This window comes from Arachis ipaensis, chromosome B7 (assembly GCF_059453495.1).
Source record: "Arachis ipaensis isolate K30076 ecotype BB chromosome B7, ASM5945349v1, whole genome shotgun sequence".
Lineage (NCBI taxonomy): Eukaryota > Viridiplantae > Streptophyta > Magnoliopsida > Fabales > Fabaceae > Arachis > Arachis ipaensis.
Window position 1 is genome coordinate 14,744,855 of NC_142442.1, and position 24,649 is coordinate 14,769,503.

General features: G+C 37.4%; 2 protein-coding genes across 3 annotated transcripts in view; one reads left to right on the top strand and one right to left on the bottom strand.

The window, feature by feature from the left end:
• Positions 1-702: 702 nt before the first annotated feature.
• LOC107609274 (outer envelope protein 80, chloroplastic) overlaps positions 703-24,649 on the bottom strand; it is a 29,082-nt gene continuing 5,135 nt past the window's right edge. Inside the window, exon 16 of one of the 2 annotated variants that reach the window (XM_088493100.1) lies at positions 703-831. In XM_088493100.1, the coding sequence (XP_088349226.1) occupies positions 800-831 (32 nt within the window). In that variant the 3' untranslated portion in view covers positions 703-799. Of the gene's footprint in view, positions 832-23,281; positions 23,712-24,649 lie in introns of those variants that run through there. The other variant, XM_016311159.3, reaches the window with a different exon arrangement.
• Positions 15,637-17,750, top strand: LOC148550400 (uncharacterized). Its single transcript, XM_088493101.1, has one exon. It carries the CDS (start codon positions 15,637-15,639, stop codon positions 16,618-16,620), a length of 984 nt encoding a protein of 327 aa, XP_088349227.1. The 3' UTR covers positions 16,621-17,750.

Sequence of the window (24,649 nt, forward strand, 5' to 3'; positions counted from 1 at the left end):
AATCTAAAAAAAAATAGTCCATAACAAACATAATGTTAACATATAACTCAAAAACATATAATGGAATAAGAAAATAATAAATATTTAAAATAATATAATGTTGTTATAGATCGTATGTGGTTTTAACTTGGTTATAACAGTTTCGAATAAAAGGTTTTAAACAAAATAATTTTATTAAAAAAAGGAATAAAACTATTTTGATACATAATAAATAATATTTCTTTATAATTAAAAGAATAAAAACATTTATTTAACGAATAAAAAACATCTTTATAAAGAATAAAATAAAATATTTTATAATTAAGGTTGAAAGAATAAAATAAAATATTTTATAATTAAGGTTGTTAAATATATCTGAATAACAAAATTTGAAAAAAATAAAGTCAAACAACATTACAATATTATACAGTGTAACAAAATTAAAAAAAATTATTGAAACATCACTTAAATACTTGATAGTTACTTATCTCTTTTTTATGATCACTATAATGGAAGTAATTCTTTGTATTTATAATCACCAAAATCCTATTTTTTTAGTTGTTACAAAATTAATCATTTTCTGATTTTCATTATGAATGTAACCAAATATATGTAAATTTAATGCGAGTACAGAAATTAGACAAAATGTTCGAGCATCCCACAATTGTGCTCGAAATTTTTAAGAGGATGCAACAATAATTCGAACTCCGCTACCAATCCCAAGGACATGTCATTACTGTAGCGCACGTCTATTTCACCATGAGACGTTCGAGATGTGCTGTAATGGGGAAAAAGTCTCTCTTTCCTGAGTAAATGCTCCTCAGGAATTGCTTGAAATCTTCCTGGACCCCTCTGCAGAAGGAAACCATTTTAGAAAACATATTCGTGGATACAATCATGTATTTTCCTTCACTTCGTGTGGTGTGTACATAGACGAACAACTAGCTATAACAGGTCGTGGTATATATACATTTCGTGCTTAAGGCTCAATATATCACAGTATAGGGGGATTTTATCTGGATCAGGGCATGCGACCACGTTTTTTGCAACTGTACATATATGATACTGAGCACGAGTTGCAGAATAGGATGCTGGAGAACACACAACTACATGAAACATTGGTTTTCAAGTTACAACAATTGCTACACCGGTATAATCCTTTTCTCCATGTATTTCGCCAGCTTGCACAACGGTCAGATGTACATGAGTGTAGTTTGGTCATTAGAGAGCGACCTGCTAATCAGCCACAATATAGTCTTCCAACTGCGTCGCAGGTAGCAGCTATAATTGTTGGTGATGACATTGAAACAATGATTCGTGGATGAGATATTAAGGTGCAAACTCATACTGGTAGCCTACGAAGGATTCAGAAATTCGTTGGCTATTACGATCCACTACAATATCCTCTTCTTTTTCCATTTGGAACTCATGGATGGGATATCAATACTCGAAGTCAAAGTGGTGGCAAAGTATCATGCCGAACATATAATAGCTATATGCTCCAGGTACAAATCCCTATTTCCTACGCAGTATAGACTTCAATAAAATTCTGCCAAAAAATTGTTCAATGTATCTAATCTTTTTTGCAAATTCTTAAAAATTTGTAGATCCGTCCCGATGATCATTCTACCGTATTGCAAGCAGGGCGACTACTACAACAATATGTTGTTGATAACTATGTAAAAATTGAAACTGAAAAGTTAAGATGGGTTCAAACTAGACAGAAGAAATTACAGGCTGAATTATACCAAGGCTTACAAGATGCCTTGCACACAGGAGAAACCAATGTAGGTAAATATTGTTGTATCTAATTGCTACTTCGTAAATCATTAAGAATTACCCAAAATAATTATTAAAACTATTTTTATTGCTCTCTATATTTGTATCCAGAAAATGTTGGAAGAAAAAGAACAATATTACCATCGTCGTTCATTGGTAGCCATCGCGACATGACCCAACGATATGAAGATGGAATGACGATTGTTCTTAAAGAGGGCAAGCCAGATATTTTTCTCACAATGACATGCAATCCATCTTGGACTGAAATAACTTCAGAACTCAACCCAGTTCAAACTCCACAAGATCGTCCAAATCTAACAACAAGAATTTTTCGAGCCAAATTTGAACAGCTGAAAGAGGATGTAATTACTAAGGGTGTCTTGGAAAAGGTGAAGAGCTATATTTATGTCACTGAGTTTCAAAAAAGAGGGTTGCCACATGTACATATATTACTAATCTTAGAAAACAATGACAAGTTAATTGACCCGGAACATTATGATAGTTTGGTACGTGCAGAGATACCATCTAAAGAAGTAGAACCACACCTATATGATGCAGTGCTAAAACATATGATTCATGGTCCTTGCGAAACACTTAATCAATCTTCACCCTGTATGAAAAATAGCCAATATAAACGCAACTACCCAAAAGAGTTCGCAGCAGAAACACGAAGAGGTGACAACTCATATCCGCAATATAAGTGACGATTCGACACACCAGTACCAATTAACCAAAATATCACAGTTGACAATAGCTGGGTAGTTCCGTACAACCCATGGCTACTACTAAAGTATGATTGCCATATTAATGTTGAGATATGTAGTAGTATCAAGAGTATAAAGTATCTCTACAAGTATTGCTACAAGGGTCCAGACTGGGTTGCAATGGAAGTTCACAACGGTTCTAATGTTGATGAGGTCCAACAGTTTGTTGATGCAAGATGGATCACTGCTCCAGAGGCATGTTGGAGAATATTTAAATTTAACCTTTACCGAATGTATCCATCAGTGGAAAGGTTACAAATTCATTTGCCAAATCAACATCAAGTGAGCTTCTATGATCACCAAACCATTCCTGAAATACTTAATGATGATTATTTCTCTAGAATAATGCTCACTGAATTCTTTGCCCTAAATCGTTAGGAGGACCAACAATCTAGGCATCTTCTGTACAGAAAAATTTCAGAGTATTACGCTTGACACAACAAGGAAAAGGAATGGCGTCAACGCAAGACACAAAGGAGATCCATCGGTCGAATTTATACTGTATCACCTTCAGAAGGAGAAAAATTCTATTTGCGTATTCTGTTATCTAATGTCAGAGGACCAATCAGTTGGGATGACTTGCTAACAATGAATGGGGTCCAATATTCGTCCTTCAAGCAATCTGCTCAACACCGAGGATTGTTAGAGAGTGACAGTAGCGTCTGTGCGTGTTTGGTTGAGGCTTCTGTTTTACGATTGCCATGTGCTTTACGAAGGTTGTTTGCAACCATCTTGATATTTTGTGAGCCTACAGATGTAAGAAGCGTATGAGATGGATTTTTTTCATATATGGTGGATGATTATCCGTCAACCAGCACTACAACAGCCTTAGTGTTCACAAATCGGCTACTCGGGGATATAAATGATATACTCCTTCAGCATAGAAAACAGATTACACAATACGATTTGCCAGCTCTAACTCATGAAAATGACAATGAAAACTCGATACTCAGAGTTATCCAAGAAGAACTGTCAATCGAAGTACCCCAGAAAGACCTGTGTTCCATAGAAAGATTGAACAATGACCAATCTAAAGCTTTCAAGTGCATTATGAATACAATTGATCGAAGAGAAAGTGGAGTGTTCTTTATTGATGGGCCAGGAGGAGCAGGCAAAACATTTCTTTACAGAGCTATAATTGCAGAATTGAGAAATAAGGGTCATATTGTCTTGGTAACTGCATCATCAGGAATAGCTGCAACATTATTGCCTGGGGGTCGAACAGCTCATTCTAGGTTTAAGATCCCAATTAATGCAGAACCATCATCCATTTGCAACATAAGCAAACAATCAGATCTTGCAAAGCTAATTAGACAAACAACGGCAATCATCTGGGATGAAGCACTAATGGCAAATAAAGAATCAGTGCAATCATTAGACCGCACTCTAAGAGACATATTAGCAAACGGTATGCCATTTGGTGGAAAAGTAATGGTGATGGGAGGAGATTTCCACCAAGTACCGCCTGTCGTACCAAAAGGCAGTAAGTCACAAATAATTTCAGCTTCTATAGTTAAGTCTCATTTATGAGCTTCCACTAAAATTCTCCATTTGCGACAAAATATGCGATCTTCTAATGATCATGTTTTTGCTGAGTATCTTATGCGCATTGGTGATGGTCTGATGGAATTGAGCCCACCATACATGAAGACTTTGTACGGATACAAGCAAATATGGCAATTTCGTGGGAGGGTAAAACATCGTTACACAAGTTAATAGAAGAAATATTTTCAAACTTACAATTTCATGGGTGGAACCCTTCTTACATGGTAGAAAGGGCAATATTGACGCCAACAAATCAGGATGTGCAACAGCTTAATGATATAATTATCAACCAGTTTCCAGGAGAAGAACAAAATTTAGTCTTATTTGATGAGGTAGAAGGAGATGCTAATAATTTATATCAACAAGAATACCTTAACTCAGTTTCTACAAGCGGGTTGTCACCTCATGTGTTGAAGGTGAAAAAAGGGGCACTTTATTAAGAAACATAGACCCTAAGGCTGGCTTATGCAATGGTACAAGGTTACTATGTCGTGGAACTTTTCAAAACATGTTGGATGTAGAAATTTTAACCGGCCATCACTGTGGAAGAAGAGCTTCCTTGCCTCGGATAAAACACAAAACCACAGAGAATTTAGGACTGCCTTTTATACTTATCCGGAAGCAATTTCCTGTAAGGTTGAGTTTTGCAATAACAATAAATAAATCACAAGGACACACCATTCCTAAAGTAGGGATCTATCTCCTTAAACATGTGTTTAGTCATGGCCAATTATATGTTGCTCTGTCTCGAAGTATTTCTCAGTCAACAACAAAAATCTTAGTCAAAGAAGGAAATATAGATGGAACAAGTGGAGAATTTATCAGAAATGTAGTTTTCAAAGAAATATTGTTACCTTCACCACAAGTAATTTATGTTTTTAGTAAGTATGTGTGTAGTTACTTCTTGGTACAATTCAGTCTATATATAATTTTAATCTTTAAATCATTTTCGTTGATATAGATATTTTTGTATACAAACTTCAATTTATTGACGACTAACGACTTATATTTTTTTAATAGACGATTTGATTTCAAAGGAACTCATTAATATATGTCAGGAGATAAAGACGACGAGCTTGAACATCTGTTTTACGCAACAAATACGTACTAATTATCATTAACTAAGACATACTAGATATACAAGAAATATATTAACAAATATCAATTACAGGAAGAAGGATACCAAAGTCTCTGGAGTGCATGAAAAGATGAGCAAGCAATTGCATCAATCAAACCAATAGACAATAAAGTAATTTTTTAAATTAATTACTGTCAAAATTGCATTAAACATACATACTTCTATTTCTATGTTAGTAATCATAATCATATGTTATCTAATAGGTTCATTCCCTTCAAATTTATTCTATTGGTTGGGGGAGGAATGGTTAAAACAGACAAGACCCAATTCTGGAAGATGATAAAAAAGGAAATACTGCTCCAACAACATACAAGGTAATGCAATCATCGTAATCAAAATGTTATTGATATGCCTATTATCTATCCCCTTTCTATGTTCTTTTTTACTATTAAATAAAGGGAAAAAGTATATGCCTAAAATTTTAAAAGATTACTCTGAAATTGTAACGGAGATTATGTTTCCCATGTTGAATAAAGTTACAAAAAATAATTTTAAACCAATGATAATAAATTAAACATTTTTCTTTTTCCAGCAACAAACTCACAGGAGCGGAACCAACTGATGTTAGTAAAGAACAACATTGCAGATACCTATCATTAAATTAAGAAACCGTACAAAATAGAGGTAATATCGGATAATTATAGATTTGAATGCTCTACAGAGGATTTAATGGCTTCCTTTGTTGTGCATGTGTAGGAAATTCAATCTCAAACAAGAAATTTCAATTTTACAGGTTTTATTTTTTTTATTATTAAATTGTCGTTCAAATATAATGAAATATGTATTGGCATATGGTATATTTTATTGATTTCTAAATTTTGTAGTTCTTCAAGGCTCAAGAATTTATTGATAAGGAGATGTATGAGGAATTGCTAAAGATTTTTACTCGGTATAAATTCAGAAATTACTTTAGGTTTATCTTAACGTTTTTACTTATAGTTTGATCTATAATTTCCAAAAAAAAAGACATAATTATTTTTCTTCTTTACACTTTTTGCATGCACATGAAAGATTCTTCAAATACAGATCCGTACTTTGGTTTACCACTTAAAAAAAAGGTCCCTAAACAAAAAAAAATGACTTTTGAATATAGCTCATTTTTTTTGTAAATAATCGTATTTTTATATTTATTTTTATGACTGAGTTAGATAGAAGAAGATAATATATTACAATAATTACTATTTTATGGATTATGTTATTTGTAGATAAGTGACGTATGTATTCATTATAATTAAATCATTTTCATATTGTTATTGTTTATAGGTAGGTAATATATGATTATTTTAATTTAAACATTTCTATATTAGCATAAGTTATTCTATATTATTATTATTTTTAAGTTATTCAAATTTAAAATTTTAAAAATCATTAAAATAATCAACTTTAAATCCCATAGAAAAGCGGCTGAACAGGTACGGCAGTGCCTGTTAAGCCGCTAGTTTACATAATGCCAAAATCACAAGTTCTTCAAACATCATCACCTCATCATTCATCATTCCAATACCAACAAAACCAAGTGAATACCACACATACTCAAACCATATCATTATTATTAAACATCCAATACACATAATCATTTCAGCTTATCCTAAGGTTTTCTAGCCTAAGTTTTCACACGACATTATATATTATACACGTGAAACCTAAACCATACATTGGCCGATTTCAACGTATTAACCAAAGCAAACCACAAGGCAAAAGGGCAATGCTTCAATCACCAAGATTTAACTCTAACTCTACCAAACTCTTAAATCAAGCTTCCAATGATTCCAAGAATCTCCATATCATGCATTCATACACCTAACACATATATATACATACATATATCCAACAATTCAATATCCAACATAATTCAAACAAGAAAAACTAGGGTTTAGGACTCTCACCGTGCCCATGGACTAAACGAACTAAATCCGTCAAGATCTACAAGTTAAATTGAACCTAGAGTACCAAATTAAACAAAATCTCAACATGGGTTCCCGTTAATTTCGAAAATTGAGGGATAGAGAGGCTGGGGTGAGATTGAAGCTTACCTATAAAATTGATCTGATAGAATCGTAGAGCTAGATGCGGTGGACGTGTGGCCACAAACGGTGCGGCGATCGGAGCTCGGATGAAGAAGTTATGGTGGATTAATGTTATGGTGAGGGTTTGGAGCCCTTCTTCTCCCTTGGCTGTGTTCAGCGATGATTTCTGCTGAAATGGGGAAGAAGATGAGCCCTTGGCTCATTTGTTTGATGGGTTCGATTGGACCCACGGGTTCGGTTTAGGTTCAGCCAACCGGTTCGATCTGTTCAATTCAATTTTAGGCCAAATTTTTCGAAATTAGTGTTAAAATTCTCGTTTTAAAGAGGTCTATCCTATTTTAATATAAGATTTTTATTTCTAATTTTTCTTGTTAAAATTCAATTTATTGACTAATTATATACTAATTTAGGAGGTTTACAAATAACAAACAAAAATGAATATTAAATGTTTTTATATTATTTAATTATATATACTTCGATATATTTATGTAAAAATTTTTATTATTCTTATATATTATAAGTCTACCTCTACGATTCACTGAGTACAACATCCATTATGTGAAATTTACATTTTACTATACACATTTTTTTATTATTATATTTATTTTTATTCTTTTATTTTATACCATAATTAAATATTCATTCTCCTATAAAAATATTTACCAGTATAATAAAGTAATTATTAATTTAACTATTTTTTATTGTACTCATTAATATTTTTAGTGTATAATAAAAAATATTAATGAGTACTATACAAAATATTATTAAATACAAATTATAGTTATTAGAATCTCATTAATTTTTTAAAGCTACTAGTTTACTAATTTATTAATTTTAAACACATGAAAAGATTCTTAATTTTTTGAATCTCATTTTTCTTTATATTCTACACCCAATCACCTTCAAATGCCAAAACCCTAATTCACCAAGGGCCCGAATTTCACCATAATTTCTACGAAAAATTCTCCTCCAATGAACATGCTGTACCGATGCCAATTCCAATGATATCGGTACACCGAACCGCCGTGAAGCAGGGAAAAAAGGTTTCAGTGGCATCAAACGGAAGTGTAACAAAACAGTCACTACTCGTAAAAGAGTTTCCAAGAGTAGCAAATGTATTGGTTAATGGAATTAAGGAGACAGCTTCATCAGACTCAAATGAGAAGATTGATTTCCGGTTGGAGGCGAAATTGTCAACGGAGAAGTATTCGAGGATATTTGCATGATAAAATTTGTTTCACATAAATAAAAAATAAAAAATAATAAAAATTTTAAAATTTAAATTTAAAATATATATCTTCGTTAATGTCTTTTAAGTTTTAAATTTTAAAAATAATAAATATAAAAATAAATATAAAATTTGTTAGTATTACTTTAATAGTATTTTAATTTGACACTATATGAATAACAATTAATACTTATCATCTAATTATAATATCAGTAGATTTTAACACTAGTATTAAAATAGATCAAGCAAATTAATAAATTTTTAAAAAATTTATACTTATATTAATAATGGTACACAATTAAAATATAATTAACTCAAAAAATAAAGAATACACAGTTAAATTAAATTAGATATCTATAAAATTATTTAATTAAATGGATACTATATCATTAGTTTTTGTCATATATAATAATAAGAAGAAAAAATATGAGGAGTCAATGTACTGTACTAGCGGGATTCTTTATTGTACTCATTAATATTTGTTAGGTTAAGTACTGAAATCGTCCCTAAGGTCTGGGGCGAAAATCAAATTCATCCCGATCTTTTTTGTTATTAAAATCATCCTCAACGTTACAAAACGTTGTAAAATTGTCCTTTTTCACTTTAATTTTTTTTACCATATTATCCTTCATTATTAATAAAAATAATATTTAAAAAAAAAAGCATAACCCCACCCCACCCACTCCCCAGCATCTCTTCGGTCTCTCCCCCCACCTCTCCCCCAATCCCCTTCCTTCTGCTCTTCACTATCACCCTCTTCTTCTCACCTTCGCCATGGCAATTACTACTGCCGGAGGACACCCACCCCTCTTCCCCTTCCTCTTCTCACTCTTCTCCAATTTCCTTTCTCTTCTCACTCTTCCCCAATCCCCTTCCACCTCCTCCCTCTCCCTTTTCTCACCACCATCACCACTACCACCATAGTCATTCATTACTCATAACAAAACAAATTAACAGCAACATTCACAAAACAAAATAAATCAACAAAAAAATCAGAGGCAGAAGAAGCATAACAATTTCAATAATCACATCAATTTCAATAAACAATAATTCAATAATCATCAACTACAATTTCAGTTTTCAAATCTAAAAACACCAAAACAACAGAAATTAAAAAAATTAAAAAATCACAGAAGAAGAAGCATAAACTCAAACAGAAGCAAAAGTTCAAGAAGAAGCAGAAGTTCAAGCAGAAGCAGAAGTTCAAGCAGAGCAGAAGAAGAAGTAGAGGCAGTCACAGAAGAAGAAGCAAAGGCAGTCATAGAAGAAGAAGCAGCGCCAGCGGGGTCCCCCTCCCGATTACCACGCGACGGCGGCGGCGGCGAACACTAGAAACGAATAAGTAGGGCGGCAAGAAGAAAAATTGAAGTTGAAATTGGGGTTGGAATTTTAAAGAGAATGGCATCAGGAAGGGGATGGTGGGTTACGGGAGTGGGGTGAGGGGGTTACCGAGGGGGTTGAGGGGGTGAGGGAGTGGGCTGAGGGGGTTAGGGAGGGTGAGTGAGGGAGTGAGGGAGTTATGGGAGGGGGGAGGAGGGAGGAGGGAGGGGTGAAAATTAGATAAGGGACAGTTTCGATTTTGGCGCTAAACTTTTGGTACTAAAACAATACTTAACTATTAGTTTATTATTATTATATAATTAATATATATTATTATTGATTAATATATTTTTGTATATTACACACTAAAATAAATTTACATATTAGTAATTTAATACGTATAAATTATAATATATATTATAATATATTAGTAGCAATTAACAAATAAGTTTAAAAAATAATAAAAGCGTATAAATATATAAATAATTAAAAAGTTATTAAAAAATATAGGTTTTGATTAATGTAAAAAGTAATAATTATAAAAAAATTCTTGTTTTGACTCTTTTTATAACAACAATAACAATTGAATAGATTTTTTAAACAATAAAAATTATTAAAACAATACTTTAAAACAATATGAAAGACGAATTTTTAGCATATTATATAATTGTATATGTTGAAAAAGAAAATGCTTCAAAAAATTTATTTCAGATGGTAAATTGATAATTTTAGTTATATGAAATATCACAGACCAATTTCAAAAATACCAAAATCCCAAAGTATGTAGTTGAATGTTAATTTTTATATAATATAATTATTAATTTTGATCTATATACTATAAATTATATTTTGTTAATTTTTTATTATGTTATATTTTAATTTATTTTATATTTAATTTGGCCCCGTTCTTATAAAATTTCTGGATCTGCCGTTGAATAGAGGGATTTGGAAAGCGAAAATGAGAGAGATGGAGAAGTTAATTCACGGAGAGAAGAAGTATTTTGTGATATTTTTTTTGAATAAATCTATACAATCAAGTGATTTACTTAACTAAGTTCAATTAAGTTATTTACATACACGCACGCACGTTCTTTTTCTTCTCGCTCCTGCTTCTTCTTCTTAATGTTTTAAATTTCGATGCGCACATTTTTTTCACCTTTTTTTCTTTTTTTTTTTTTGCTATTATTTTTTTTGTTATGGTAGTCACCACCTCCTCCTCTTCCTCCTTCTTTTCTCATTGCAATTTCTTCTCCTTTTTCCTTTATCACCATCGTCGGTATCACCACTTCCATCTCCTTCTCCTTTTTCTTTTTTCATTTGAATTTTTTTGATCTCCTCCTCCTCTTCCTCCTCAATCATCATTATTATCATCATCGTCGTCTTCTTCTTATATTATAACAGAAAAAGGAAAGAAAGAAATAAGGAAAAAAAGAAGAAAAAATACAGCATTAAAATAAACATTTTTATGCTTTTGTAGCAAATTTCGGTGTAAAAACTAAGAAATTTATGTGCCATTGCTAAGAAATTTTGGTATATTTATATTTTGATAAGTTCTGCATAATTCAAAACTCTTCCTCTTCTTCCTCATCTTTTGCTGCCTTTTCTTCTTTTTCATCGTCGTCATCATCTTTTTTTTTATTATTAATTTTTTTATTTTACTTTCTCAAATTTTTTCTTGTTTTACTCTTTTAATAAAAATAAAAACAAAAAAAAATCAAACAAAGAAAAAGAAAAAACATATAATGCTACAAAACTACTTGAAAATGATGAACCTACATTCATTCAACTAAAAGAAAGAAAGAAATAAGAAAAAAAATGCAGCATTAAAGAAAATATTTTTGTGTATTTTTAGCAAAATTTAGGTGTAAAAACTAAGAAATTTATGTTATTTATTGTTAAAAAAATTTAGTGTATTTTTATTCTGATAAGTTTTGTATAATTCAAAACTCTTCCTCTTCATCTGCTGCTGCTTCTTCTTCTTTTTCATCATAATTTTTTTCTTATTCATCTTTTTCTTTTTATTTTACTTTCTCATGTTTCTTTTTGTTTTACTCTTTTAACAAGAATAAAAACAAAATTACTATGAAGAGAATAAACCTACATTCATTTAACTAAAAGAAAGAAATACGGAAAAAAAAGAATAAAAAAATGCAGCATTAAAAAAAATATTTTTGTGTTTTTGTAGCAAAATTTCAATGTAAAAACTAAGAAGTTTATGTGTTATTGTTAAGACATTTCGGTGTATTTTTATTCTAATGAATAATTCAAAACTCTTTCTCTTCCTCCTCCTCATCTTCTGCTTCTTCTTCTTCATTTTCTTATTTTTTTTTTCATAATTCTTTTTGTTTCATTCTCTCAAGAGGAATAAAATAAAAAAAAGAAGAAGAAAAATTAATGCTGCAAAATTACTAGGAAGAAAAGGAGAAAAAGAAAAAACGCAACAACAACAGCAACAATAAAAGAACGACGATGGAGAGAAAATAGGAGAAGAAGAAGATTCCGTCTTTGTTTGTGTGCTTGTTTTTTACCTGAGTTTGTGTATCGCAATCATTAAGGTAGCGTTTGGTAGAGAGACAGAGACTGAAAGACTGATACTGAGAGACAGAGACTTAGAGACAGAGACTGAAATAAATTTCAGTATTCTGTTTGGTGCAAAGTGGGAGATAGAAATGAAAACAAGAATAAAGTTCTAATTTAATTTGTACGAAGGATAAAAGGTATAAAATGTTATTAAAGTTTCAGTCTCCATTTCTAAAAATTTCAGTCTCCTGTGTCCCCACTTTTTGGAGGTACTGAAATACTGAAATTTTGGGAACAGAGACAGAAATTTTAGTATCAGTCTCTGAGCCAACAAACATGATACTGAGTCTCAGTCTTCCAGTCTCTATCTCAGTACCTCAAAACAAACGTTACCTAAATAATTTTGGTACATTTCTGAGTTAATTGAGGTGGATTCTGGATTTAATTTTAGAATTAATTGAGGTGCATTCCGAAAACAAGCTCAGACCAAAAGTGCACCTTATTTAGATCCAAAATGCACCGAAATTAAATCTAAAATGCACCTTAATTACTTAATGAAAACCCCTCTTAAAAACTTGTCTCACAATTAAAAATTTTCGTATCAAAATTGAGAAGCTTCTGTGTAACAGTTAGAAAATTTCAGTGTTATTTCCTAATAAATTTTGTATAATTTAAAACTCTCCTTCCTCCTCATTCTTCTTCATCATTATCATTTTCTTTTCTTGTTCATCTTCTTATTTACTCTTAATAAAAATAAAAAAAATCAAACAAAGAAAAAAATACATAATATTACAAAATTAATAGGAAGGTGAGTAAAAGAAAAAAAAATATAGCAACAACAGCAGCAATAAAAGAACGACTATAAAAATGATACACGCAAAAAAAAAAAAGAAACACGAAAAAAAAAGAAGAACGCAAAAAAAAGAAAGAGGAAAAGAAACGCGTCAGAAGAGAAAGAAGAAAAAACACGTAAAAAAACAGGATTTCTCGCGTGCACTATGTAAGTAGGTTATGTAGAGTTATGATTAACTTGGGTAGACTATGTTAGCAAAAAAGTTTGGATGTGGAGTGGAACTAATTTTTTTTAGTTTTACAGTCCTGGATAATGGATATTGTTTTACAGTCATGGATATTGAAACAGTAAGAGGATCGCCACATGAATTAATAGTGTTGTACTTTGTTTATTGGTTATGGGATTGAGTTCGTTAACACACACTGTCAGCATTTACTGTCCTGACACTTTCGCGGAGTTTGCCATTTTACTTGTCGGATTGGGCATCTCAACTCATTCATAGTCTTTTGTCTATGTTTGTCGAGTGTCGACAACCCTTATTATATTGTAGCCAGCGAAATACAAATCAGTTTACAATTTTAGCTTATTTTTACTCTATAACTCTAAATTTATTGTTCTTAGCTTGAGAAATTAGTACTGTTACGGTGGGTAACCGGAGATTAGTGGGCCGGATGACGTTGGTTGACCCAAACGTGTGAGGGAGGTGGCCAGCTGGTGCACCTGAAACTCGGTGTTCCTCCGTTCGACTTGCGCGTCTGGAAGAATGGGGGGTGGTACCTGCAATGACACTCCAATGCCTAAGTTAGCAAGAGTGTGAGCAAGTTTAGAATGTATTGGAACTTAGTGATACCTGAGGGATGTCAGGGTATTTATAGTGGTGAACCAATAACCACCGCTGAAGTAGTGCCACCTTTTTAGGTGGATAACCGTTCCCATATCTTAGGGAGGTTAAGATATGGCTCTATGAAGTGGTTAGAGAGTTTCTAGGGGCGGTTACTCATTCGAATGAGTGTTATCTGCCAGCTAACCCTCGTATCCGACTTCTTTGGAGTAGGTCGTGTTCAGTACCGACTTCTGGGAATGAAGGCCGGTACTGGGGGAGGGCCAACCCCTTTGGGTTGGGCTTCTTTGCTTGGATCCTGGGTCCTATTTATTGGGCCAGGGTATGAACAGTGCCCCTACTCGAGCCCAATTTATTTTTAAGAGTTGGGTTGAGTATTCAACTCGGGGTCGTAGCCGATTTGTGAGAGGACCGACGTGATGGTTTGAGAACCGACGTGATTTTTCGTGACCTTTTGGTTCTGACAGTTACGTCTAATCAAGCGTCGTGTCCGTTAGGGGTGTGCGTAGGGATTTAATAGCCTTGGTAACGGTGCATCCTCATTAATGATTGCCCCGATTTTACCGTTATGCCCCTAACGTTCTTATAAATATTTTCCCTCTCTTTCGTTGTTTCGTTTCTGCGATCTTTCAAATTTTCCTTGCCTTCGTTCGTGCTGCGTTCTTGCGTCTTCAAAGGCTTTTTGCTTCCAACCCTTATTTCCGGATAAAGGTTAGTTCTTTAATATGCCTTTGTAGATAAATTTGATTTGTAGACTTTAGTTTCGCATCCTCCTCCCTTTAGAGACCGTGTTGGTGACATTTCTTTTCCCCTTGTAGGTTTGTTACCCCCCCTTTTTTATAAAAAGAAATGGCTTCTGTAGATGCTCTCTCTCACTGGGTTGATGTCACGGTCTTAGGGGAGGAGCCCTCAGTCGATTCTGAGTTCATTACCAACCTTCGCACTCATCACAGAATTTGTACTTCTGAGGATGACGAACCAAAATACGAATTGGTAGTCCCGGGTCCTGAAGACCGGGTTTGTTTTGGAAGAGTCGATGAGGCGGCCCCTCATTTTTTCTTTATGTATGAGTGCATGATCACCCGTTTGAGTGTTTTTCTTCCTTTTTCGAATTTTGAGATATCTGTTTTGCGTCACTGTCGAGTCGCTCCCACCCAGCTTCACCCCAACTCTTGGGGTTTTTTGAAAATTTATCAATTTGTCAGCCAGGCTTTAGAGTTCCCGACTTCTTTAAAGATTTTCTTCCATCTTTTCCATATGACAAAACCCTTCAGTGGGCTAAACAATAAACAACAGTGGGTGTCGTTCCGAGCCATACAAGGTCGGAGACTTTTTACCCTTTTTGACGAGTCCTTTCATGACTTCAAGAACTACTTTTTCAAAGTGCAAGCTGTAGAGGGTCACCACCCCTTTTTCCTAGATGATCATTCTTCTCCCCGATTTTCTTTATATTGGCTGGAGGCCTCCGCTTGCGAGAAATATGGTCTGGATGATTTAACTGAGGTAGAAGCAGCCATTGTGGGGTTCCTCCGAGAAGCGTGGGGGAGGGCCCCATACTTGGATACTAAAAAATTTCTCCAGGGGTCGCCGTCCTTTGTCCAGTCACAATTAGGTAGCTTTTTACGTTTCTTGCTTGTTTCCGACTTGCAATTTCTTTTACCGACTTTGTCTGATTTCGGCTACCAATTTGTTTTTTGTAGAGATGGCAAAGAAAAACGCTCAAGAGTCTTACCAGAGGGTTCAGGAAGCCAAGGCAAAGTCTCGAGCCAGGTCTGGAGGTGTTAGGATGGTTGTCTCTCCTCCTCCTCCTCCTCGGAACGTTGGGACTCCTTCTCAGCCTATTGTAATTTCTTCCTCTGCTTCCTCTCTGCCACCCCCTTCCGTCCGACCTACTCCCGAACCAGAGCCAAAGAAGCGCAAGACCTTAGAGTCTGGCGCTTCTGGTGAGGCGGACGCTCTTGCGTTCATCCGAAAGAACATCTATCCTCATGCTCGTATGAGTATGGATGATGTTTCTGTTCGGCACTACCTCACTACTGTGGTTGAGGAGAGTCTCAAGACGGCGGGGGTTTGTGGCAAACTCTTGGATATATTTGAGAAGACTCCCATCAGCTCTTTAGGGACGACCTCGAGGGTCGAGGAGCTGGAGGGTAGGCTCCATATATATCAGGAGCATGAGAAGGAGTTGGAGGGGAAGGTCGCCAAACTGGAGGGGGAGAGGAACAGCCTCCGAGAGAAGGGGCAGAAGTTGCAAGCCCAATGCAACATGGAGGTGGAGTTGAGGAAGGCAGCGCAAGCCAGCTACAATAGTTTATTTGCTGATCTTGTGTCTGTAAAGAACGACTTACTGAACGCTCGGAAGGCCTACACCGAGTTGGAGGACTCTATTGCGGATGGTGCTGATGAAGCCTGGAGGATTTTCAAGGAACAGGTCGGGGTTATTGCTCCTGACTTGGACCTTTCTCCTTTGGACCCTGATAAGGTTGTTATTGATGGTGCCATCGTGGATCCTCCTGTCCCCATAGTGGAATCTGAGTCTGATTTAAAGACTCGGGGGCAGAGGATCGTAGAGTCCCCTCCTCGCTCTAAGGACGCTCCGAGTTCTTCTACCGTTCCTCCGACTTCCTCTTCAACTCCTACCCCTGGCGTTCCCCCTGATCCTGCTGGTGGTGATCTAAAAAAGTGATTTTTGGCTATCGGGGCCCGGCTTGTGGGCCCCTCTTCTTTGAACTCTTTATATTTATTTGTTGGTGTTTTGAACAATTTTGGCCTTTTAAGGCCGTAAACAAAACAGTGATGCCCCCTTTTAATAGGGGTTTAATTTAGCGTTAAATAAATGCCCTTTTTGGATAAGGGTTTTGAGTTACCTTATGCGCACATGCTTTTCGTGGTTTATTTGACTCTTTGATCTTTTGTGGAGAAAACCTTTTCTTTGGGACTTGCTTGCGTTTCTGAATTTCCTTGATTCTCAAAGCAGCCTTTTTCTTAGTTTTTCCTTATCTCTTTTGGTATTCCTAGTACTCAATTTTGTTTTATTGAGTTTTTCGTGACTTAGGCTACTTTTGCGATTCATTTTAATTGTACTCGTTTTCGCATTCCGCCCTGTGAGTCGGACCGATCCCGAGTTTATCATGATCGACTTCTATAGCCTCTTTACACCGACTTGTACCTCGTCGTTTTATCCTGACGACCATCTAGGTCGGTTCATGGGATTTTTACGTTTTGTCGAGCTTAAATCGGCGCGTTTCGTAGAAAGAAAATTTAAAAGGGAATTTTGAAAGAGATATTTAAAATGAAAGAGTTCTTTATTAATTGAGGAGGTACCTTATTGCTACTAAGGGCTTTTGCTAATTTATTTCCCTTAGCCCCTACTGTGATGCCTCGTTAAAAACCCTTCTTCAGAAAAAACCCTTTGATTCTGGGAAAAAATCATGAAGCTGGGAAAAGAGTACATCAGGGAGTAGGGTTTGCTTTTAACTGTAGTACCTTTTCATATTACAAGCATGCCATGACCTTGGTAACTCGGTGCCGCCTAAGTCGGTCACCTTATAATAGCCCTTTCCTAAGACTTCCTTGATTTTGTATGGTCCTTTCCAATTGGCGGCGAGCTTTCCCTCCCCAGATTTGTTGACCCCAATGTCGTTTCTGATTAAGACTAAGTCATCTGGGGTGAAACTCCTTTGAATGACTTTTTTGTTGTACCTTGTAGTCATCCTTTGTTTCAATGCTGCTTCTCTTATCTGAGCTTCTTCTCGGACTTCAGGGAGCAAGTCGAGTTCTTCTTTATGTCCCTGTATATTCCTGATCTCATCGTGGAAAATCACTCTTGGGCTTTGCTCGTTGACCTCTATTGGGATCATGGCTTCTACGCCATAGACTAGTCGGAAGGGTGTTTCTCCAGTGGCGGATTGGGGAGTTGTTCTGTAAGCCCATAGTACTTGTTGGAGCTCTTCAGCCCAAGCCCCTTTCGCGTCTTGTAACCTTTTCTTCAGCCCTGCCAGAATGACTTTGTTGGCTGCTTCGGCTTGCCCATTGGCTTGTGGGTGTTCCACCGAGGTGAACTGGTGTTTAATTTTCATACTGGCTACCAGGCTTCTAAAGGTGGAGTCGGTGAACTGGGTTCCGTTATCTATGGTAATGGAATAAGGTATCCCATACCTTGCGATTATATTTTTGTAGAGGAACCTCCGACTCCTCTGTGCAGTGATGGTGGCCAGTGGTTCTGCTTCTATCCACTTTGTGAAGTAATCTATTCCCACTATTAGGTATTTAACTTGTCCTGGCGCTTGGGGAAAAGGACCTAACAAATCCATTCCCCATTTTGCAAAGGGCCATGGAGAAGTGATACTAATGAGCTCTTCTGGAGGAGCCACGTGGAAATTTGCATGCATTTGGCATGGCTGGCACTTTTTCACAAATTCTGTGGCATCTTTCTGTAAGGTTGGCCAGTAAAATCCAGCTCGGATTACTTTCCTGGCCAATGACCTGGCTCCGAGATGGTTCCCGCAGATTCCGCTATGTACCTCCTCCAACACCTCGGTGGTTTTTAAGGTCGGTACACACTTTAACAATGGTGTTGATATCCCCCTTCTGTAGAGAATATTTTTCACCAAAGTATAATGTTGTGCTTCCCTTCGGATTTTCTGGGCTTCTTTTTCCTCCTTAGGGAGGATGTCGAATTTTAGGTATTCGACTAAGGGGTTCATCCATCCGAGGTTTAATCCGACCACTTCAAAGACTTCTAGTGTGTCTTCTGTTTTTACCACTGAGGGTTCCTGGAGGGTCTCTTGAATCAAGCTTCTGTTATTTCCTCCTAGCTTGGTACTTGCTAGCTTGGATAGGGCGTCTGCTCTGCTGTTTAGATCCCGAGTTATGTGCTTCACCTCGGTTTCTGCAAAGCGCCCCAAGAGCTCCGAGGCTTTCTCCAAGTACCTTTTCATAGTTGGGTCTTTTGCCTGGTACTCCCCACTTATTTGAGAGCTCACCACCTGAGAGTCGCTGTATACCATTACTTTCGTAGCACCGACTTCTTCAGCCAGCTTCAATCCTGCGATCAAGGCTTCGTATTCTGCCTGATTATTTGAAGCTGGGAATTCGAACTTGAGGGAAACTTCTATCTGGGTTCCCCTTTCATCTACCAATATTATGCCTGCGCCGCTTCCTGTTTTATTGGAGGATCCATCCACGTAGAGTTCCCAGGTAGTCGGTTTGTTCTCTTGATCCCCTGCATATTCAGCAACGAAGTCGGCGAGGCACTGGGCTTTAATCGCCGTCCGCGTTTCATACTTTAAGTCGAACTCGGAGAGCTCTATTGCCCATTGTACCATTCTTCCTGCAATATCCGTTTTTTGGAGGATCTGCTTCATGGGTTGGTTCGTGCAGACCCTTATTGTGTGAGCCTGAAAGTAAGGCCGTAGCCTTCGAGAGGCTATTACTAAGGAGTAGGCAAACTTTTCTAATTTGTGGTACCTTAGCTCAGGGCCCTGTAGAACTTTACTGATGAAGTAGATTGGGTGTTGCCTGACCTCCTCTTCTCTTATCAAGGCTGCTGAGATAGCCCTGTCTGCCACGGAGAGGTATAGGATGAGGTCTTTTCCGGCTATAGGTCGGGTCAAGATAGGAGGCTGGCTCAAAACTTTTTGAACTCCTGGAACGCCTCCTCGCATTCGGGGGTCCACTCAAACTGGTGCCCCTTTTTTAGTAGGGAGAATAGTGGAAGGGATCTTAATGCTGATCCTGCCAAAAATCTGGAGAGAGATGCTAGTCGGCCATTCAGCTGTTGGACTTCTCTCAAACAAGTCGGGCTTTTCATCTCTAGGATAGCTCTACACTTGTCGGGATTGGCTTCGATCCCTCTTTGTGTTAGCATGAATCCTAGAAATTTTCCTGCCTCCACTGCGAAGGCGCACTTTGCAGGGTTTAGTCTCATCCCGTGCAACCTTATGGTATCAAAGACTTGTGAGAGGTCGGATAGGAGGTCCACTTCTTCCTTGGTTTTTACCAGCATGTCGTCGACATAGGCTTCCATTAAGCTCCCTAAGTGGGGGGCAAACACCTTATTCATCAGCCTCTGGTATGTGGCCCCTGCATTTTTCAATCCAAATGGCATGACCACGTAGCAATAGTTGGCTCTGGGCGTGATGAATGATGTTTTTTCCTGGTCTGGTTCGTACATCGGGATTTGGTTATACCCTGAGTAGGCGTCCATGAATGACAGGTATTGATACCCCGAGCTAGAGTCCACTAGGGCGTCAATGCTTGGTAGTGGATAGGGGTCCTTGGGACATGCCTTATTTAAGTCGGTGTAGTCGACGCACATTCTCCATTTACCATTTTGTTTTTTGACTAGCACTACATTGGCTAGCCATGTTGGGTATTTGACTTCTCTGATGAAGCCGGCTTCTAGGAGCGCCTGCACTTGTTCTTCTACTACTAGGGCTCGCTCTGGGCCGAGCTTGCGTCTTCTTTGTTGTACAGGTCGAGACCCCGAGTAGACCGAGAGCTTGTGAGACATGAGCTCGGGATCTATCCCAGGCATGTCGGAGGCCTTCCAGGCGAAGAGATCGGAGTTATCTCTTAGGAGCCTAGTCAACCCTTGTCTTAGGGTTTCTCCTAGGTTGGCTCCTATGTGAGTGTTTTTTCCTTCCTCTTCGCCGACCTGAATTTCCTCAGTTTTTCCTCCGGGCTGTGGTCGTAGCTCTTCTTTAACCCTTGCTCCCCCGAGTTCTATTGTGTGGACTTCTCTGCCTTTTCCTCTCAGGTTTAGGCTTTCATTGTAGCACTTCCTTGCCAGCTTCTGATCTCCCCTCACCGTCGCTATTCCCGACGAGGTCGGGAACTTCATGCATAGGTGGGGCGTCGATACCACCGCTCCAAGTCGATTAAGGGTAGCCCTGCCGATTAAAGCATTATAAGCCGACCCCACGTCGATGACTATGAAGTCTATACTCAGAGTCTTTGATTTTTCCCCCTTTCCAAAGGTGGTGTGGAGGGGTAAAAATCCTAGTGGCTTTATCGGCGTGTCACCTAATCCGTATAAGGTGTCGGGGTAGGCTCTTAACTCTTTCTCATCTAAACCTAGCTTGTCGAAAGCGGGCTTAAAGAGGATGTCTGCTGAGCTTCCTTGGTCTACTAGGGTTCTGTGTAGATGGGCATTTGCCAGGATCATAGTAATTACCACTGGGTCATCGTGCCCAGGGATTACTCCTCGCCCGTCTTCCTTTGTGAATGAAATGGTCGGAAGATTGGGGGACCCCTCTTCGACCTGGTAGACTCTCTTGATGTGTCTTTTTCGGGAGGATTTTGTGAGTCCCCCTCCCGCAAATCCTCCTGAGATCATATGGATATGTCTCTCCGGAGTTTGTGGTGGTGGATCTCTTCTATCCGCATCTTCTCGCTTTCTTTTTCCATGACCGTCCGACCTTTCTATGAGATATCTGTCAAGCCGACCTTCTCTGGCTAGCTTTTCTATCACATTTTTAAGGTCGTAACAGTCGTTTGTGGAGTGTCCATATATCTTATGGTACTCGCAGTAATCACTGCGGCTCCCCCCTTTTTTATTCTTGATGGGTCTGGGGGGAGGCAGCCTTTCAGTATTGCAAATTTCTCTGTATACGTCCACTACAGGAACTTTCAATGGAGTATAAGAGTGATATTTTCTTGGCCTATCAAGGCCGAGCTCTTCCTTCTTCTTCGCTTCCCTCTCCCTTTCTTTCGTTGAGGGAGGGGGCCCGATTCGCAAACTCGGGTCTCTTAGCCTAGCGTTTTCTTCCATATTAATGTACTTTTCAGCTCTTTCCTGTACATCATTTAAAGAGGCGGGGTGTCTTTTTGATATGGACTGTGAGAAGGGACCTTCTCTAAGACCATTGACTAGCCCCATGATGACCGCTTCGGTGGGCAGGTCTTGAATATCCAAACATGCTTTGTTGAATCTTTCCATATAGGCCCGTAAGGACTCCCCGACCTCCTGTTTTATTCCCAGGAGGCTTGGTGCATGTTTTACTTTGTCCTTCTGGATGGAGAACCTCATCAAGAATTTTCTTGAGAGGTCTTCAAAACTGGTAATTGACCTCGGAGGGAGACTGTCGAACCACTTCATCGCTGCTTTGGACAAGGTTGTCGGGAAAGCTTTGCATCGCGTAGCGTCTGAGGCGTCGGTCAGATACATCCGACTTTTAAAGTTGCTCAGATGATGCTTTGGATCGGTGGTTCCATCGTAGAGGTCCATATCGGGGCTTCTAAAGTTTCTCGGAACTTTTGCCCTCATTATGTCCTCGCTAAACGGATCTTTCTCTCCTAAGGGAGAATCTTCTCTATCGCCTTGGGAATTCCGACCTTTGAGGGAAGATTCTAACTTTAAGAGTTTTCTTTCTAACTCTTTTCGTCGCTCCATCTCCTCTTTTAGGTTCTTTTCAGCTTCCCTTTGTCGTTCCCGCTCCTGCTCTAGCTGCTCGAGGCGGCTATGAATTAGCCCCATAAGCTCACTAGCGAGAGGGGGTCCTTCTTTTTCTGACTCGCGCCCCTCCGAGGAGTTTGCCTTCGGATTTTTGATTCCGGAAGTGCCTTCCTTATTTTGATCATTAGCTTCCTGGTGGAGGTTCTGATCTGCTTCATTGTTTCCGGTGTTCAAATTCTCTTGATCAGAATCTGTCTCCACATGACCTTCTTCAGGGGATCTTTCCGCCATCACTGGTCAATCTCTCGGATCCCCGGCAACGGCGCCAATGTTACGGTGGGTAACCAGAGATTAGTGGGCCGGATGACGTTGGTTGACCCAAACGTGTGAGGAAGGTGGCCAGCTGGTGCACCTGAAACTCGGTGTTCCTCCGTTCGACTTGCGCGTCTGGAAGAATGGGGGGTGGTACCTGCAATGACACTCCAATGCCTAAGTTAGCAAGAGTGTGAGCAAGTTTAGAATGTATTGGAACTTAGTGATACCTGAGGGATGTCAGGGTATTTATAGTGGTGAACCAATAACCACCGCTGAAGTAGTGCCACCTTTTTAGGTGGATAACCGTTCCCATATCTTAGGGAGGTTAAGATATGGCTCTATGAAGTGGTTAGAGAGTTTCTAGGGACGGTTACTCATTCGAATGAGTGTTATCTGCCAGCTAACCCTCGTATCTGACTTCTTTAGAGTAGGTCGTGTTCAGTACCGACTTCTGGGGATGAAGGCCGGTACTGGGGGAGGGCCAACCCCTTTGGGTTGGGCTTCTTTGCTTGGATCCTGGGTCCTATTTATTGGGCCAGGGTATGAACAAGTACCCACTTTTTTCTTCCTCCATTGTCGTACGTCGGAGAAGTGCAGAACATTTATATGGATCCATAAAGTAAACAAAGTTGTACACGAAAGCCCCTTCAATTTGGCCATCTACCATCATCATCGGTTCTCTAAGATGTCCTTTCACGTGTTCCAATTGGAATGTGGACCCAATGCCATGTGTACCAACAGATTTCAACGCATAAACATAGGAAACCCAGATCAACCATTTCATCTGAGCAATACAAAACACTATCACTGCCTTTCTTTTTTACCAAAAAATGATACACTATGCAAGCTAAGAACTGGATATGAAACAATTAAGAGGTGCTTGTTAAGAATAGTTCATGGGAAGAATGTTCAGTTTCTGTAGCCAACTCCGAAGTGAAACCTCTTGTCTTTCTTGTCATTAAAGGCATACTCAAGGCGCAACGGACCCAAAGGTGAGTCCACACGGATACCAAATCCACAACCACATCCGCTTCCGGGCTTGAACCTTGCACCGGCAGGGTCACCTAATACAAAACCATAACTCCATTGACTATGTCTCTAGTTGAAGCTAGGCAAGGATGAACATCATTGCCATATATTTAGTGGCTACCATTTAAAACTTGTTCACAACTAATTTATACCATCTGACTGTAGTGGGTTCAAGACACATGTCAGGTTGAATCTTTCTATTAAAATTAGAAGGATGGTGGCATTCATGTTCACTGGGCAATCTCCAAAATATCATTTCGTATAATATAAACAAGGGTTAACCACAAAAAATGCCTCCGAATTATTTAAACGCGGACAAAAATGTCTTCAAATAATTTAAAAACACCACAGTACCCAACAATAAATATATATTTTTCAAGAAATACCTTAGAGATTGAATTTTGATACAATTTTTTGCAAGCATGATTATAAAAATAAGATATTATTATACATAAAAATTAGTGATTTTTCGTTAAGTATATATTTTTTTATAATTTTTTTTGTTAACAACCAATAATAATTTTAAAAAATCACAAAACAATATATACTTAACAAAAAATCACCAAATTTTAAGAATAATATCTCATTTTTCTAATCATACTTGCAAATAATTGCATCAAAATTCAATCTCTAATGTATTTTTTGAAAAATACATATTTAATGTTAGATGATCTTGCAAAAAAACTAACATTAAATATGTATTTCTCAAAAAATACATTAGAGATTGAATTTTGATACAATTTTTTGCAAGCATGATTAAAAAATTGAGATATTATTATCCTTAAAATTTGGTGTTTTTCGTTGAGTATATATTTTTTTTTGTAATTTTTTTGTTAACAACTAATAATACTTTTAAAAAATCACAAAAAAATATATACTTAGAAAATAATTACCGAATTTTAAGAATAATAATATTTTATTTTTTTAATTATGCTTGTAAAAAGTCACATCAAAATTCAATCTCTAGAGCATT